The sequence below is a fragment of the Pestalotiopsis fici genome (assembly GCF_000516985.1).
Source record: "Pestalotiopsis fici W106-1 unplaced genomic scaffold PFICI_Scf_12, whole genome shotgun sequence".
NCBI classification, from domain to species: Eukaryota; Fungi; Ascomycota; class Sordariomycetes; order Amphisphaeriales; family Sporocadaceae; genus Pestalotiopsis; species Pestalotiopsis fici.
Window position 1 is genome coordinate 838,643 of NW_006917102.1, and position 15,263 is coordinate 853,905.

Sequence of the window (15,263 nt, forward strand, 5' to 3'; positions counted from 1 at the left end):
AGCCTCTGGCCCCGTGACAAAGACGGGCTCCAATGTGATAAAAAAAGTACCTCGAGATCCTCCACTTCCGGAAACGGTAGAAGTTCCTGGCCTCGGTCCGGTCGTAAAAATAGTGACTGGTGCATCTTGTTGCAATGTAATTATCTCCTGTGCTGGCCGTGTACCAGAGGCAGATATAAATGAAGTGCCCGGTATCGGTCCAAATTCCGTCGATGTGAGCGTAAGCGGTGGAGTGACAGTTACAAACACGGACGGCAAGTTGGTACCGCTGCCGAGAACCGTTGTTGTTCCAGGAGTTGGCCCGGTACGAGTAATTGGAACGATAGTCTCAATAACAACAGGACCATTGGTACCGCTGGCCGGGAGAGTCGAAAATCCTTGTACAGGACCTGTAGTGATGGAAGTGGCCGTAGAGCCAGCTATTGTGACGATTACTTCACCTTGGAATGTGCCGCTGGCGGCAATGGTTGCTATTACGACATGTTAGCTCGTGATCCTTAAATCTCGTATATATATGGAGCTTGTTTTTCCAAAGGAACAACAAGACGTTGTGACCAAATTTTCTTTGGTGTGGGAAATAAAGACGTGGAACAATTTTCGATAAAATAGATCAAGGAAAAGGTCCACTTACATGTCCCTGCAATTGGTCCCGTGGTAGTTATGGTGAATGGGTTTGGTGCAATGGTCACAATAGCTTCTGCCAAAAAGGTGCCGCTGGCAGGTCGAATAGAAGTTCCAGGAACGGGCTAATGTGATTCAAACATGTCAGCTTCTTTCGTCCTTTTCTATACACATGGAGGATATGGGAATAGTTGAATGCTGCTTGGTACTCACTCCATATACGGTGGATGTAATCGTTGCACCCGGTGTCGTGGTTATTATTTCTACCGCAGGTGATGTTCCAGATCCAGGGATGATAGAAGTGCCAAGAACCGGGCCAGTAACAAACTGAGTGATTGTAGGGAAGGGAATGGTGACTACAACCGACGGGAGGATTGTGCCACTACCGGGAATTGTACTCGTGCCAGGAGTGTTACCGAAAACGGTGATTGGCACAATAGTCTCGATAATAGTACGTCCAGTGGTAGAAAAGCCGGCGATTGGGCCAGTCGTCAAGCTCGTCGCAAAGGGTACCGGGGAGCTCGAGGATGATGTCCCGACAATGGTCCCGTTTTGACATTGGCCAGCTTCATACACAATGATATCAATGCGTGTACAATTGACCGGACCAGAATTATCGACAAACGTGGCAAACACCTCACCATCACTTGTTTGACAAAAGCCGGCTCGTCCGTCAAAGAATGACTCGTTCCTCCAAGTCAGAATTCTGTTCTCAACGTCAAACGTTGTAGAGATCGACCCCCCGCGTGAGCCCACCAAGCTAATGTAGTCGACTCCGGGATTGACTCCGAGCGGGCCGTTGTCAGTCAACAGCTCCCCCTCGGACAAGTAAAACAGCACTGCGCTTGAGCAGGAGTCGGGGTGTTGAACAGTATCGTTGCTAAAGAAGCCACTCAAGTCATTGAGCGCGTCGGTTTCATTCTGGGATGATTGCCGCTTCCACTGATCCCTTGCCCATTCTTTGAAACTCCGCTTGACGGGAGGAGCGGTCGGAGCAGGTCCAACAGGTCCAATAGTCTCAACAAGACTGACCGAGACGGATATGGAGAGCAGTACTGATGATACCTGGGTGGCTGGTGCAGAACATGGTTAGTCTACTTTCGAAATGTATATAATACTTTAAACTCTTACCTATAACCGTTGTCGGTACCACGCTTATGGCAGTGGTAGTTGCAGTGACGTCCGAGATGGAGATTGCGGTAGTACTGGATACAATAGTAATGTCGGATGTCTGAATGGCCGTTGTGCTCGAAACATCGGTGAGAATATTGGTGATTGTCACATCAGAGATGATGTTCGAGACGGAAACGGAAATTTGGATACTTGTGGAGACATCAATCTCGGTCGTAGCGTCAGTAACAGTTGCAATGTCGGTGGTACCAGAGATGGAAATCGCCGTGGTTGTCGCAGTCAGATCCTCAGTAGCAGTTGAAACATCAGTGATATCAGAGATTGAGATTGCCGTGGTACTAGAAACCGCCGTTGTAGTTGCCGTGAATGTCAAGTCGTCTGTGGCTGTGGTCGTTGCCGTGAGATCATTCGTTGCCGTGGTAGTAGCAGTTAGATCATCAGTTGCCGTAGTAGTAGCAGTTAAATCATCCGTAGCCGTAGTTGTTGCTGTGAGATCATTAGTCGCCGTAGTGGTGGCCGTTAAATCCTCAGTAGCAGTGGTAGTTGCGGTTAGATCTCTCGTGGTCGAGAAATCCTCAGTTACTGTATCAGTAATGTCCGATGTGACAGTATCCGAAGCTGTAACCGTAGAATCATCCGTCATTGTAACAACACCCTCAATGGTTGACGGTGTGGTTGTTGAGGAGATGATTCTTGAAGATGTGATGGTTGACTCTCTCAAAGACGTACTAGTAGGCCCATAGTAGGGGTAGGAAGATGCAATAATCATGCTTGTTCTCACATAGGTACGGCAAATAGATTCGCCTTCATGCAAGTTTGCATGCCTCCCGAATTTCCTACCATGGCAACCTCCAACGACAAGCGCTAGAAGCACCTTTGGCAACAACATGGTGAAGATGTTTGATGATGCCAGACGTTCTTTGTTGCATCCAAAATAAAAAAGAGTGTATAAGAATGAGTGTAATGAGTAATGTCTAGATATCCGGCTCCATGGATCCTTCTCAGAAAAATGACCGTCACCCAGCGACTATTATATCGAGTATTCTCTAGTCAGCCTTGTAGTCGCCCTGCCTCCAAGTGCCATCCATTCGCCTGTTACTATTCTCAACTTCTTTACTTGAAACCATATTCTTGTCATATGTGAGACCAATGCTCTTGCCCTACGGAGGTGGCTCCGCATGAATCCGCAACAACGACTATTTCTATGATGCCGAGCCAGGCCAAGACAATGCAGATGATCGGATCACGGGAGGGCTGTGATTTACATCTGAATGTCTTGGTTCACCTTAGCCCTACACCAGCCCTGTGACAGCCCATCAGATAAAGCCCTTTCAGGCACACGGAGTTCGGCCAACTTTAAATTTTCCCACCTTGTGGAGATGCTTAGCTGATATGCTGCAATGCTCGATGCTTAATTCAGCCTTATCGCAAGTCCGAGTTGAGTGTCCATTTTGAAAGATCTTTTCATGTAGAACCCAACACTGAGTTCTTCCCTTGTGGGAAAAAGTGACAGGAATACGTCTGCAAATCACAAGGCATTGTGATAGCTTGGTTGTCAAGGCAGATTCTGTGCGAAATGAGCATCCCTGGCCCGGAATTTTCTCCATGTCTCAGACGACTCAGTTGACAGGGCTTGGCAAGTCGTCGCTTACTATGGAATTAAGAATGGATCAACCCGTCTTGGCACTTGGCATTTCCGTGCATCTGCCGGAGGCTGATCGAACATGGGATCGATCAAGCCATGGGAAAGTGGGAAAAGTCGATGGAGAAGCGGAAAGGTCCATGTTTCATTTTTGAGCATTATCTCTACCAAGAATGCCGCGGCTGCCTGGGCCTCTTTACAATTGAATCTTCCTTCTTGTCGACCTGCAGCCATGAGCTATTGTAATGCAATCCAAAAATCCCAAGGTACCTTGGCTAGCAAGCTGCATCTACGACTGGTGCTGGCGCAACGCTTTCCGCGTGGTATACTTATTATGCAGCCAACTATACCTGTCCCATCAATGTACATCTTTATCTTTTTTGCGACTGCCAAGACGCTACAGGTACTATCGAGAGTGAAGATCGATTGTCTTGTGCACACGTGCCTGGCTAAAGCTGAGCCAGCACAACTGCATTCGGTCAAGTCTGCCTGGATACTAGGGTGAAAGTTACCGTCTGAACAGAAACAGAGATCGGGCGTCTCAGATCTGGCATCGCACCACACTATGCAATCGTTTTCTTGCGGATCAAGACAGTATATCTTTCCTTGTTTCGCAGTACCATCATGAGCGTCTAGTCGAGTCATGCATCCCGACTTTGAACGCTCGCTAGTGGCCTGTCTTGTTTGATCAATATCAGTAATCTTACATATCATCAAGTGGTCAAGTGAGGTCTATTCTAATTCTTCTTAACAATGCAGACGTCGTACGAGCCTTCACATAAAGGATATCCTGATACCGAGATGACCTTGACTGAGCCGCGCTAATGCCAACGTTTCACAGAGACGCGTTGCGGACAGAGCGGTTCCTCGGTCATGCGGGCAAAGCAAGAGTCGCCAAGATATACCTGCACATTACTGAACTTGGACCTGATATAACATGTTTCGAGTCGCGACACAAGATATACAAAAGTCCTAGACAAAGTAACCGTCTTTGTTGCACTGGCAGATTCGGCTGAGCCGAGGAATCGGCTATGCAAATCAAATGGGTATATCCCGATACTTGCCGTCTGGTCCGTCTGCCGTGAATTTCTTGAGCTTTCCAAGAATGAATTGGCACGTTGATGTTGCTTCTTATCTCCTTCGAGTGGGAGAGGCCAATCTCCAGAGCATCCTCATTTCTTTTTCTCGGTACATGCCGAACTCGTTGATGTCATCGAATGGTCTTTGATCACTAGAGGTCTTGGAGGGCGTCCTTACCTATCCCGTGTGATCGAATCTACGACATAACGGCTTGATAATCCAAGGCGCAGCAATCCTCACCACCCACTCGTCTCACGACTCGGCATATATTAAATAGCATTATATGACTTGGCCTTGGCCATGGCCAAGCTCCTCGTATGTGACATGATCCTCAGTCTTGACCTCTTTACAGGCATCGAGAAAAATGTTTGACAAGATTTCAGCTGAGATGAATCGGCTTTCATTTGAGATTACCTTTACCGATGCCCATTCCCCCTCCGAATAGACAAAGCTTTGGCTGCGCCGCGTTCCAGCAGCATGATTCGTTTGTACTCGGACAACACATACTGCCCTAATCGGGTGGGCCAACCTAAGTGTCACTAGCCCTGTTAATGCCTGGCTGCGCCGCAACAATGTTGCTTATAAGTTGGATTTGTTGAGATTTTGTTTCTTGGAAAAGAAAAAGAGTAAGAAAAAGGAAAAAAGGGAAAGCTGAAGAAAGAAAAGAAAATCATCTCAATTTGCCCTCTCAGCGCGATCTCTGCAACGACGACCCCTGCTAAGCCAACCTCGCAGCTCAGTTTACGACGGGCCCTTGAAATCTAAGATGGCTTCGCACCAGCACCCGAACCTTCCCCTCCCCGACTATTTCTCAAAGTTTGCCGGCATCTACGTTCGACAGACGGGTCAATCAACACTCAACATTCTTGCTGATGTCATCACCGAACATGTCCAGACATCTGTACTCCCCATCAGCGCTGACTCGGTGGTTCACGACACTGCGTCGGGGCCAGGCATCGGCGCTGTGGCGCTAGTCGCGCGCTTACCCAGGAACCAGCTGCCGAGGGAGATGCTGGTCTCAGACAACAATGCGATGATGGTGTCAGCGGCGCAGGAGTCACTACAAGCCTCGGCGCTCCCCCACGTGGAGTGCCGGGAGCTCGACGCCCAGCTGCTTCAGTCGGTGCCAGATAACCACTTTACGCACTCCATCAACAACTTTAGCATTTTTACCTTTACGCGCCCAGCCCATGCTGTCCGCGAGACCTACCGCACCCTGCGCCCCGGCGGCCTCGCCGTAATTACTTGCTGGCGTCGCTTTGCGCCCATGTTTATTGTGCACGCCGCCCAGAAAAAGATTCGCCCCGACTTGCCGCTCATGCCAACGCCGGGCCCAGAGTTTTTCGAGGAGGGCGTCTTGCAACAGGTAGTCGAAGAAGGGGGGTTCGCCAAGGACAATATTACAGTCGTCGAGAAGGCGCTGCTTGTCTCGGACGGGGAGAATGTAGCTGGGCTTACTGCGCTCATGTCTGGTCCCATGATGAGCAAGGCGCGGGAGGGGTATACGGAGGATGAGGAAGCCAGGTGGGCCGAGTCTATCGGCCAATCTGTCAAGGAAGAGGTCGATCAATTTGGTGGTATCCGGTTCGAGGCCTATGTTCTGTTGGCTACCAAGTAAATGCAGCGTCGTGCATTTGTTCTTATTTCTTGGTGAGTTGTATCAATGCGAAAAATCCAATACGGCCCCTTCCACGGTGCCTTGGTGGCATGAGACAATTCGACAATCATGCTCACTCCTGGGCAAAGAATTTGTCGTCGTCGAGTATTCAAGCCTATGCTACTGTCATGTCATTTCTAGAAGCACTCGAGAGTCGAATAAAATATTTCGATATTGGTGGACAAACACGGTCCGGAATATGAAATGTCACGTATTTGGGACGACCTTGTTGAAAACGGAAGCGTCGACCAAGCCATCTGCCACTGAGGGTTGGCATGTTCCGTGTATTCCATTTCTCAATGGGGATCTTGAAGAGCACGTGAAAAGGCCTGCAGATGTTCATGTGCATACTCTAGAAACAGCCGCCCCGAAAGCACTGCTTCTCTGTGCCATTTCTGAACAGTGTCTGTGACTTTGAGAGACTACTAAAATAGCTACAGTGGCTGAGCCTTAGGGGTATCGTGGGAATCAAAAAAACCACCACAAGATCAACAGGTTTTAAACAACAGCAGGGAATCATGTTTCTGTCCTTGTTTCGGACGACGCGCCCGACTATTCTGCTGTTCTGGGTACGTACCGGGCCCGAGACTACGGAATAGCTCCCGTCCGGCCACCTGGTGAAGGCCCGGCAAATTCCGCCCCAACCCGAGTCGCCCCAAAAATTTGAATGGGGCCAATGGCGATCACTGATCTCGTAATCGAAATCTTGCAGGGACTCCCGCAAGCTTCAACCTAATCTTTTCCCTTTGCCTTGAACTTGTGAATCTGCCGCCAAACGGGGTGAAGAAACACGGTCGACAACAACGAGTCCTCTGGTTGTTCCTGCTTCGCTTCTTCTTCTCCTTCTTTGGCGTCTATCGAGTCCAGAAATGGCGTCTGCGCCGACCCTTCAGCGCATCCGCGCCCCTCTGCAGCGGGCTGCTGGCGCATCTTTTACTGCGGCGAGGACCTACGCCACCGTACCAGACACCCCATCGCCAGCCACTGCCAACCCGGCCACCACTCCTGCGAGACGCCCGACCTACTTCAAAAACACGACCGTGGCTTCGCTCGACGACTTTATTGCCTCGCGCGACTCTGCCCTGCCCGCCACCGAAGCCTACACCCTGCGCACCGCCGAAGTCGGCCCCGCCTCAAACAGGAGGACCATTACACGTCTGCCCGAGTGGCTCAAGACGCCCATTCCCGCTGGCAACCAGAACTACAAGAAGATCAAGTCGGACCTGCGTGGACTCGGCCTGCACACCGTCTGCGAGGAGGCCCGGTGTCCCAACATCTCCGACTGCTGGGGTGGCGACAACAAGAATGCGGCCACGGCCACCATCATGCTCATGGGCGACACGTGCACACGCGGATGCCGCTTCTGCAGTGTAAAGACGAACCGAAAGCCGGCGCCGCTCGACCCGCACGAGCCCGAACACACCGCCGAGGCATTGGCCCGATGGGGACTGGGATACGTCGTGCTCACGAGCGTCGACCGTGACGATTTGGCCGACGGTGGTGCTCGCCACTTTGCCGAGACCATTAGCAAGATCAAGCAAAAGAAGCCCGGCCTGCTCGTAGAGGCCCTGACGGGAGATTTCCGAGGTGACCTGGACATGGTCAAGATTGTCGCCGACAGTGGCCTGGATGTCTATGCACACAATGTCGAGACCGTCGAGGGTCTTACCCCCTACGTGCGTGATCGGCGAGCAACTTTCAGGCAGAGTCTCAAGGTCCTCAACCACGTCAAGGATGTGAGAGGCGACGAGGGCATCATTACAAAGACTAGTATAATGCTGGGACTGGGCGAGCAGGAGGAAGAGGTTACGGATGCATTGAGGGAGCTGCGCAAGGCACGCGTCGATGTGGTCACCTTTGGTCAGTACATGCGACCCACAAAGCGCCACCTCAAGGTGGAAAAGTACGTGACGCCAGACGAATTTGAAATGTGGCGCCAGCGCGCCCTCGACATGGGCTTCCTCTACGTTGCTAGTGGACCTCTGGTACGGAGCAGTTACAAGGCTGGTGAGGCGTTTATCGAAAACGTTCTCAAGAAGCGTGCTGGAGAAAAGGTGGCTACTGCTGCAGAGAGCAAGTTGGGTGAGACAGTGGTCATTGAGCCGCAACTTTAAGTCAAAACAAACATTCTATCATGACATTGGGGGAATAAATTAGGCACATTCAACACTGTATAATGATCAATGGTGGTTAGCATTGGGAATTGGCGTTTATAGACTGGACGGCTTGGGTATCAATGATGGGCAACAAATGCCATGCCGATATTCTCAACGAAATATGTACATCATCAAGAAATCAATGGAATACCCGCTGTACGTTGGACTTTGAATACGGCCAATAACGGATAAAACTGGCAGATTGAGATTGGGATGCTGACACGGCACGAAAAGTTTCATTTCTGAAATATATAATGCTTGCCTCCTTGCATATATCGCTAGGAGGAATACAGACCGCCAAAAAGGCCGGCAATCTTCTTCGTAACTTATCTGCTGTCTCGGGAAAGACGATGTATGCCTACTCAAAATCAGATCTCCAAAATTTGCTGTCCCTGAAGCTTATCTCCACATCCGGTGTGAAAGATCTTGCTACTGAAGAGTCCACCATTAATCTTGTCAGCGTCCCCTCCTTCGGTAATCCAACGTTTATTATGTTGATCCTTGTGATTCTCCTCAAAATATATCTTCCAAGTCTGAACTTGATACGACTCATGCGTGCTTCCAGACTGTCATAATCTACTAGATTCTCTTTGTCCACTGCCCTTCTCGAGGGCACCTCTGCTGTTGCACAAGCCAACCTTCTTAGCTGGATGATCAAAACTCAGGTCATCCCCGCGTTTCGTGAGAGCTGCGGATGATGCGGACGACGGTGGAGGACTTTGCACCATGACGTCTAACGGCGTTGCTAGAGCCGCAGCGCTCTTCACACAAAGTCCCGGAGGAGTTTCCTTGCAGTTTCCGCAGATTGGACTGCCGGCAGTGTCCACAGGTCTAAAGAGCAAATGCTTCTTGTCAAGCATGCTTGGGCGTCTGTCCAACTTTTGCCTCGCGGCTCATTCGAAAAGTCTCCCGCTCAATGTCTACAATAGAATCATGCACTTGTTCTTTTTAAGAGGTCTTCGACCAGATACCGCACTGTATCAGAACGTTTGCAAACTGGAGGTTCAACCCCTGGTCTCTATGAGAGTCTTCCAGACTCCATTGCTCTCTCGATACTCGTCCGTCGTATCGAAATGGTGTGGTTAGATCGGTCATGCTCTGCAAGGCGACATCGAGAATGTCCAGAAGGTAGACGCCTGCATCCTCATTGCCATTGGCATCATGTGAATCCACGTCTCGGGGCGGGTTGAATATGTCAATGACACAGTTTACCCTTGGCGATCGCCAGGCATTAACTTGATGCCCTTTGGCACGCCAGGCGTAGAAATGACATTTCTCCGCGTCTAGGAGTGCATTTTCGATTTCTGTGTAGTCTATGGGGAAAGTCTTCCACGGATTCTGGCTTGATCTTTTTTAGGTAAGCAACGGAAGATATGTGATTTGTTGTGAGAGGTTCTTCCATGCCGTCATTTTTCTATGCCGGCGAGTGATATTCCTTTCTCAAAGGCATTCCTAGAGTTTTGCAATATTGGTGAAGCTCTTCTTCGACCCCTTTGGATCTATCATGGGATTCATGATGTTCATGCCCTTGGCATGAGCAGTGACTCTGGTCTTTGTCCCATGTTGCTGAAATGGATTCATTGTTCCACAACTCTGAGCAGGTGTTGTTGTATCTTCTCATTCCTCGCGATCAGGAACGGTGGCCTGTCGCTTTATGGAATCGGTGGCTTCCCAGGTTAGACGGCGGGTACAAGCCTGTAATATTGATATTGGAGCCTTGACTGGGTACAGAAAGTTTTCAACTTTTTCATAGGACTCAGCCGGCATACATTCGATCCTCTTGGAAGGATCAGCGTCAAGCTCTTGTATCACTTGCAGGTAGTAGCCATAGACTACCAAATATGCAATGACCGTTTTGCCCGAACCAGCATCGTTTGCCATGAGCGATGTGAGACACCAGTCACCATATGGGTAAGATGATAGTATGAGAGCAGCATGTATCTATATAATGCCAATGGCTTGGAGGAGCTTGACGATCTGGTCTGGGAAGGACCCAAATCCTCCTTGGGCTTTGCCGTATAAACGTACGGCCTCGAGGATATCCGGAGTAGGGAAGGGTAGGTCGCTGATGCCAGCTATTGTGTTCCATCCTATTTTCTTTCCGTAGTCAAGGATAGCTTGCGGGTTATTGCGGAGGTCCGGTATATGACGCTATTGGTGGGGGGTTCGTCGGGCTGGATTTGGACGAGGTAGTGGACCACGTCCTCTGCCATGGCTTAGATCGGAAGCCTTATGGAATCTAGGTCGAGCAAAGCACAGTCAAAGCCTCCTGATTGGATCTTGAGTCTGCTGACATCCGCGGTAATCAGCTAGTACAGGAATGTGTGCGTGTGGTGATGTAAGGAGGTGTGCCGTGTATACTTACCATAGATATTCATGTCCAGGCTGGTCTGCGGTAGGCGCACGCTTCATGTCAGTACTAAGTAGAAACCTTGGGTTCTGTCTTCTGGTGCTTGAATGGTCTCGATCCAGAACCCTGGCTGGGTTTTTCGCCTACACGGCTGTTGTGGTGTACATCTGAGGTCTTTCTCTTCATCGGGCTCGCAGCTGAATTTGTCTTGCCCATGGCTTCCTTCGTCTGACTGGTCCGGGTCTCGATCTGGAGCTTATATTGATCGACGATCTAGGGCTTGTTCACTTGGAAGTTTCCGACGATGAATCTGATGAGGTACTGCTTCTTGGTGTCTCTGAAAATGACTTGGATCCATCTGCCCCGACGTCAACCTCGGTCATCCACGGAGACCAGCATTGGAATTCTCTGGGCAAGATGCGGAAGTTGTCCCGAAATATACCTCCAGTGTTTTACTGGTAGGATCCGGTGATGCTGCGAAGGGTCTCCTCCTCGTCATTCGTGACGTCCAGAAGGACACACTCCTGACGACCATGGTCATGGTTCAGGGGATGGTTCAATGCCCAATGGACTTGCTGCTTGTATTCCTTGGGTCTTTCGGAGCCCCACTTGAAATCGTACATGAGATCCTCCATGCGCGACACAAACTGTGAAGGGATGGCAGCTTTCACTCCGACCATTGAACTCCAACAAGGGAATTCGACGCCTAGTTGTCCTCCACGAGTTGTTCCAAAGCCCAGCGGGCCCGATCTTTTGTCTGTTCGTGCCTGAACGCCTGATGTCTCCGATGCCGCATGAGCTTGTTGAGGTACTCTTCGAATTGGGAGGGGATGGCTGCCATGACTCCTCTCTGTCCCATTCCCCGGGGGATCTCAATTCTACCTCGCACGATTCCACTCTGCTGAGTCCTAGGTCGTGGACATTAGCATCCCGACAAGCTAAATCCATGCGATGAGATGGGATGGGGCAAATGTAAGCATGAAATTGGTTGATGGAACACAGGCTGTTTGAACTCTGCGTCTGCGAGTGTACTTAACCCACCATTATATTGACCTTGCGATCGGAAAGAGTGTAGTCAGTTTACTGTAGTCTCTCAATTTTTGTTGTGACGCAGCGCTGTATCTCCTCAAATTCTTGAAATAGCGTTGTATTCATGACTGGCGACCAGAAAGCTTAATGGAAGACATAGGCAATTTTCTCAAGGTATTGCTGACAAAGTGTTTAATTGAATTCGATATAAATTAGAATGGGATGGAAAATTGACCCATCAACGGGGGAACCCTCGTGCCAAGTTCCCCCTGCGGTATCTCCCATTCGCTCGTGCGACAATAGGAGAGTTCATTAACATTTTCCCGAGAGCAACGTATGTCTATGCTCTAGACAGGATGAATCAATCTCCCAGAAGCCGGAAAATGACCTCATGCAGATGACTTGACTTTATGGTTGGGATACTGCTGCGACAGGTATTTGAGATCACCAGCCAGTCCGAGATTGGCTACAGGATCCAATCCAAGTAGCGTCTTCTCCTTTGGGCTCAAGGTGTCCTGAATGTCCTTGGGCAGCTTCGCGGTCCAGTTGACCTGTTGTCGAATGTGTGCAGAGGTGTAGTAGCCAAAGAGCAGCGCGCGGTCCTCGTCCTTGGTCACGTTTGCGCCACTCGTGTGCCAGACGCGGCCGTCCATGGCAATAATGTCGCCCGCCTTGGCCTCGAATGGGACCAGTAGCTCGGGCGCATTCTCTGGTAGCTCATCACGGGTTACAATCTTGTTAGATCCCGGTATATACAAGGTCGCGCCGTTCTCCTTGGTCACGTCGGTGAGGCACCTATTTTTATTGCTTAGTTGCGCGAATGTGAAGAAAAAGTACCCAGTTCAGAACCAGCGTGGTCTCACCAGATGACATTCATTGCCTGCACCTTTTTCCAAGGCTCCTCAAACACCAAGCTCTGGTCCGAGTGCAGTGCCATGGACTGAGACCCAGGTCTCGCTATGTTTGCTGTAAAGTTGGAGATGATGAACCCGTCCCCTAGCACGGTCGCTGCCATGTCCAGCGCCGTCGGGTGGAAAATGAGGTCTCGAAAAACCTTGTCAAGCTCCATCAGATAAAAGATACGAACATTGCTGGGGTTCGGATCGAGAAAAGGGAGATGGGATTCTTCACCCCTTGCCTCGGCTTTCTCCTTGACCATCCAAAGCTTTTGGAGTATCTCGTCGGCCCGTCCCTTGGAAAGGAGAGAGGGGATGCGGACCCAGCCATGCTTCTTGAAATGCTCACGAGCTTCGGTATTCTGACTCTCGGTCGACATTATGAATATGTTGTTTCTTCAGGAGGCACAACTTAGCATGAGTATAGTCCGTTTGACTTGTCAAGTGAATGGAGCGGGGAGTCGACATCCAGTTATTGGAGTGCCCAGAAAGTAGGACACAAGTTTTTCAATTTGACATCCACTACTATTGAACCCCCAGATCTCTCCATACACTGTCGGGACCTGCGCTGGGGGCTGCATCTGACATGCATCTTGCCACCCATCTTGTCCCACTTTGTTCTGGCGGCAGATGTATGCAAGTCCCTGGCACGGGTAAACAGAATCTGTCTACTGCGTCGTCTAGCGTATATTTGATTAAGTTGTATAAGGCTTAATGAGTAATCTGAGCCTCATGTTGGCTCACACTATTCTTGTAGTGGTCAGACATGGGCACGAAAAAGTGCCGTTTGTTCGAGCACACTTTGGGCACCTTGACCCCGCAACGTGAAGCCTCTCGTTGGAGTAGGCAGCGTGATGGTTTGAAAGATTGGCGGTGCAGCTCGTTATCGGTGGAATCCCCGCCCCGCACCATCCATGCCCAGTTCTTGTCAGCAACCGACTCCGAGATCTTGCAGGTAGTTCAAGAAAGTGATGATGAAAATATCCTCGTCGCCAGGATGGATGAGAGATCACGTGTTATAGCCTGGGATGAGACACGAGGTCCTGGAGCCGTCAGAGATATCATATATCCAAGGTCAATCTATGCTTCTTGATGCAAACCAAACAATTGAGTTGCTACTCAAATGCGGATCCAAATGAAGATGATACAAATGCATCACTCGTCCACAACCTCGCTTGTAAACCTCACTCATCAACCCAAGCACCCATCAAGGTTTCTCCGTAGTAGTCCTTGAATATGACCGTAACCTGGCCATTCATTGCACGCTCCACCGTGGTGGCCGTGGGATCCCAAATTTGGAAGACGGACATTGAATCCACGGAAGCAGGGCGCGCACGAACCGCGAAAGCGACTGATCTGTAGTCGTCTCCGTCATAGGCGCGGAGAAACTTGGCTTCCTCTTCAGTTGTCAGATTCATGAGGACGCATTGTCCAGAAAACTCCTCTGACATGAATTCTTGAACAGCAGCGGTGACACGCTCACGCGGTGACCCGCCACGTTGAGCGTTGTTTGCCGCATCAATGGCCTTGTTTCTCAGGAACTTGGCGAGCTCCGAAGGCACTGCGACCCTTATTCCGGATAATCCAGTGAAATAGCTGGCGAAGCCGCTCTGGTTGGGTCCAATCTCGAATCCTCCTGGCATGCCTCGGATCTTGCGAGCGTCTATTTCCTCCACGTTAGCACAAAGAAGTATGAGGACAGTATCAGTATCACGTGGGAAGGGAATGCTCGTACCATAAACCTTGGTATCCAAGGTCTCAATTCTGGCAGACTCAATCGCAGGACTGCGCTTGACTTCGACTGACAGTCTATCAACAACCTTTGGCTTCTTGAAGGGATCCTGAGAGGTCGTCGCGTCGTTGGTGCAATCCTTTTGCTGAACATCGCCAGTCTTGCGCTTGAGAGGGCTTGCTGGAGGCAAATTGCTAGCTGACGGTTTGTACCAGGTGATCTTCTTGACTTTGTTGTTTGGTCCTTGGTGTTCCTCGTAATCACCCACGACGACTTGAATCAGCGGTCGCTTCTGGGTATCCACCAAGACGATCTTGAATCCGTTGAGGGAGTTTGTGAACTCTGTGTCCTTTGGTTCCCAGTTCTTGAACACCTTGGGGAAAGCTCGAGGATTCTTGCGAAAGATCAGGCTTGTATCGCTCGCGTTTGTTGCTAGGACTCGGCGAAGATACTCTTCATCGTCGGTCGTAAAGTCAAACAAGACGCCATCGCCACAGTATATGGCCAGGACTTCCCTCATCGCGTCGCGTATCTGTGCGCTTAAAGACTGCTTCGGAAAGTTTTGCTGATGCTGGAGAATGCGATTGTTCAAAAGCCAAGCCAGCTGTGAAGGGATCGCGGCCTTGACTCCACTGTAGCTGCGTCTTTCAGTGACTTGAAGTCCGCCGTTATAGGCCTTGGCCTTGCGCAGATCTAGGTTAAGACGGTTAGTATCGAGGATAACGCGAAGGGGAGATGTCTTACCCAGTATGCCGCCGTCCAGGTAACCGTGCTCCTTTTCTGTAAAGGAGTTTATGCCAGGTTGCACTCGAACGGAGCGGATGTCTCCCGAACGAATGTCTTCAAGATTAAGAGGCATTGTGTAAGTGGTGAGTGCGGAAGACTTGTCTGGTGTTGTAGGTAGTGAAGTGTGTTCTGTTCACTCTTTGTGATGATGCACGAAGACAAGAGGAAGGGGGGGGGGGGGGG

At 50.2% G+C, this 15,263-nt stretch overlaps 5 protein-coding genes across 5 annotated transcripts; 2 read left to right on the forward strand and 3 right to left on the reverse strand.

Moving 5' to 3' along the window:
* Nucleotides 1–5,240: 5,240 nt before the first annotated feature.
* PFICI_14017 (uncharacterized protein) lies at nt 5,241–6,092 on the forward strand (the record flags this gene model as incomplete). Its single annotated transcript, XM_007842598.1, has 1 exon — nt 5,241–6,092. One exon carries the CDS (start codon nt 5,241–5,243, stop codon nt 6,090–6,092), a length of 852 nt encoding a protein of 283 aa, XP_007840789.1.
* A 908-nt stretch (nt 6,093–7,000) lies between these two features.
* Nucleotides 7,001–8,245, forward strand: PFICI_14018 (Lipoyl synthase; the record flags this gene model as incomplete). The annotated part of the gene is made up of 1 exon (XM_007842599.1): nt 7,001–8,245. One exon carries the CDS (start codon nt 7,001–7,003, stop codon nt 8,243–8,245), a length of 1,245 nt encoding a protein of 414 aa, XP_007840790.1.
* Nucleotides 8,246–11,089: 2,844 nt separating this feature from the next.
* Nucleotides 11,090–11,317, reverse strand: PFICI_14019 (uncharacterized protein; the record flags this gene model as incomplete). The annotated part of the gene is made up of 1 exon (XM_007842600.1): nt 11,090–11,317. One exon carries the CDS (start codon nt 11,315–11,317, stop codon nt 11,090–11,092), a length of 228 nt encoding a protein of 75 aa, XP_007840791.1.
* A 738-nt stretch (nt 11,318–12,055) lies between these two features.
* PFICI_14020 (uncharacterized protein) lies at nt 12,056–12,942 on the reverse strand (the record flags this gene model as incomplete). The annotated part of the gene is made up of 2 exons (XM_007842601.1): nt 12,056–12,461; nt 12,530–12,942. 2 exons carry the CDS (start codon nt 12,940–12,942, stop codon nt 12,056–12,058), a joined length of 819 nt encoding a protein of 272 aa, XP_007840792.1.
* An 804-nt stretch (nt 12,943–13,746) lies between these two features.
* Nucleotides 13,747–15,153, reverse strand: PFICI_14021 (uncharacterized protein; the record flags this gene model as incomplete). The annotated part of the gene is made up of 1 exon (XM_007842602.1): nt 13,747–15,153. One exon carries the CDS (start codon nt 15,151–15,153, stop codon nt 13,747–13,749), a length of 1,407 nt encoding a protein of 468 aa, XP_007840793.1.
* Between the last annotated feature and the right edge of the window lie 110 nt (nt 15,154–15,263).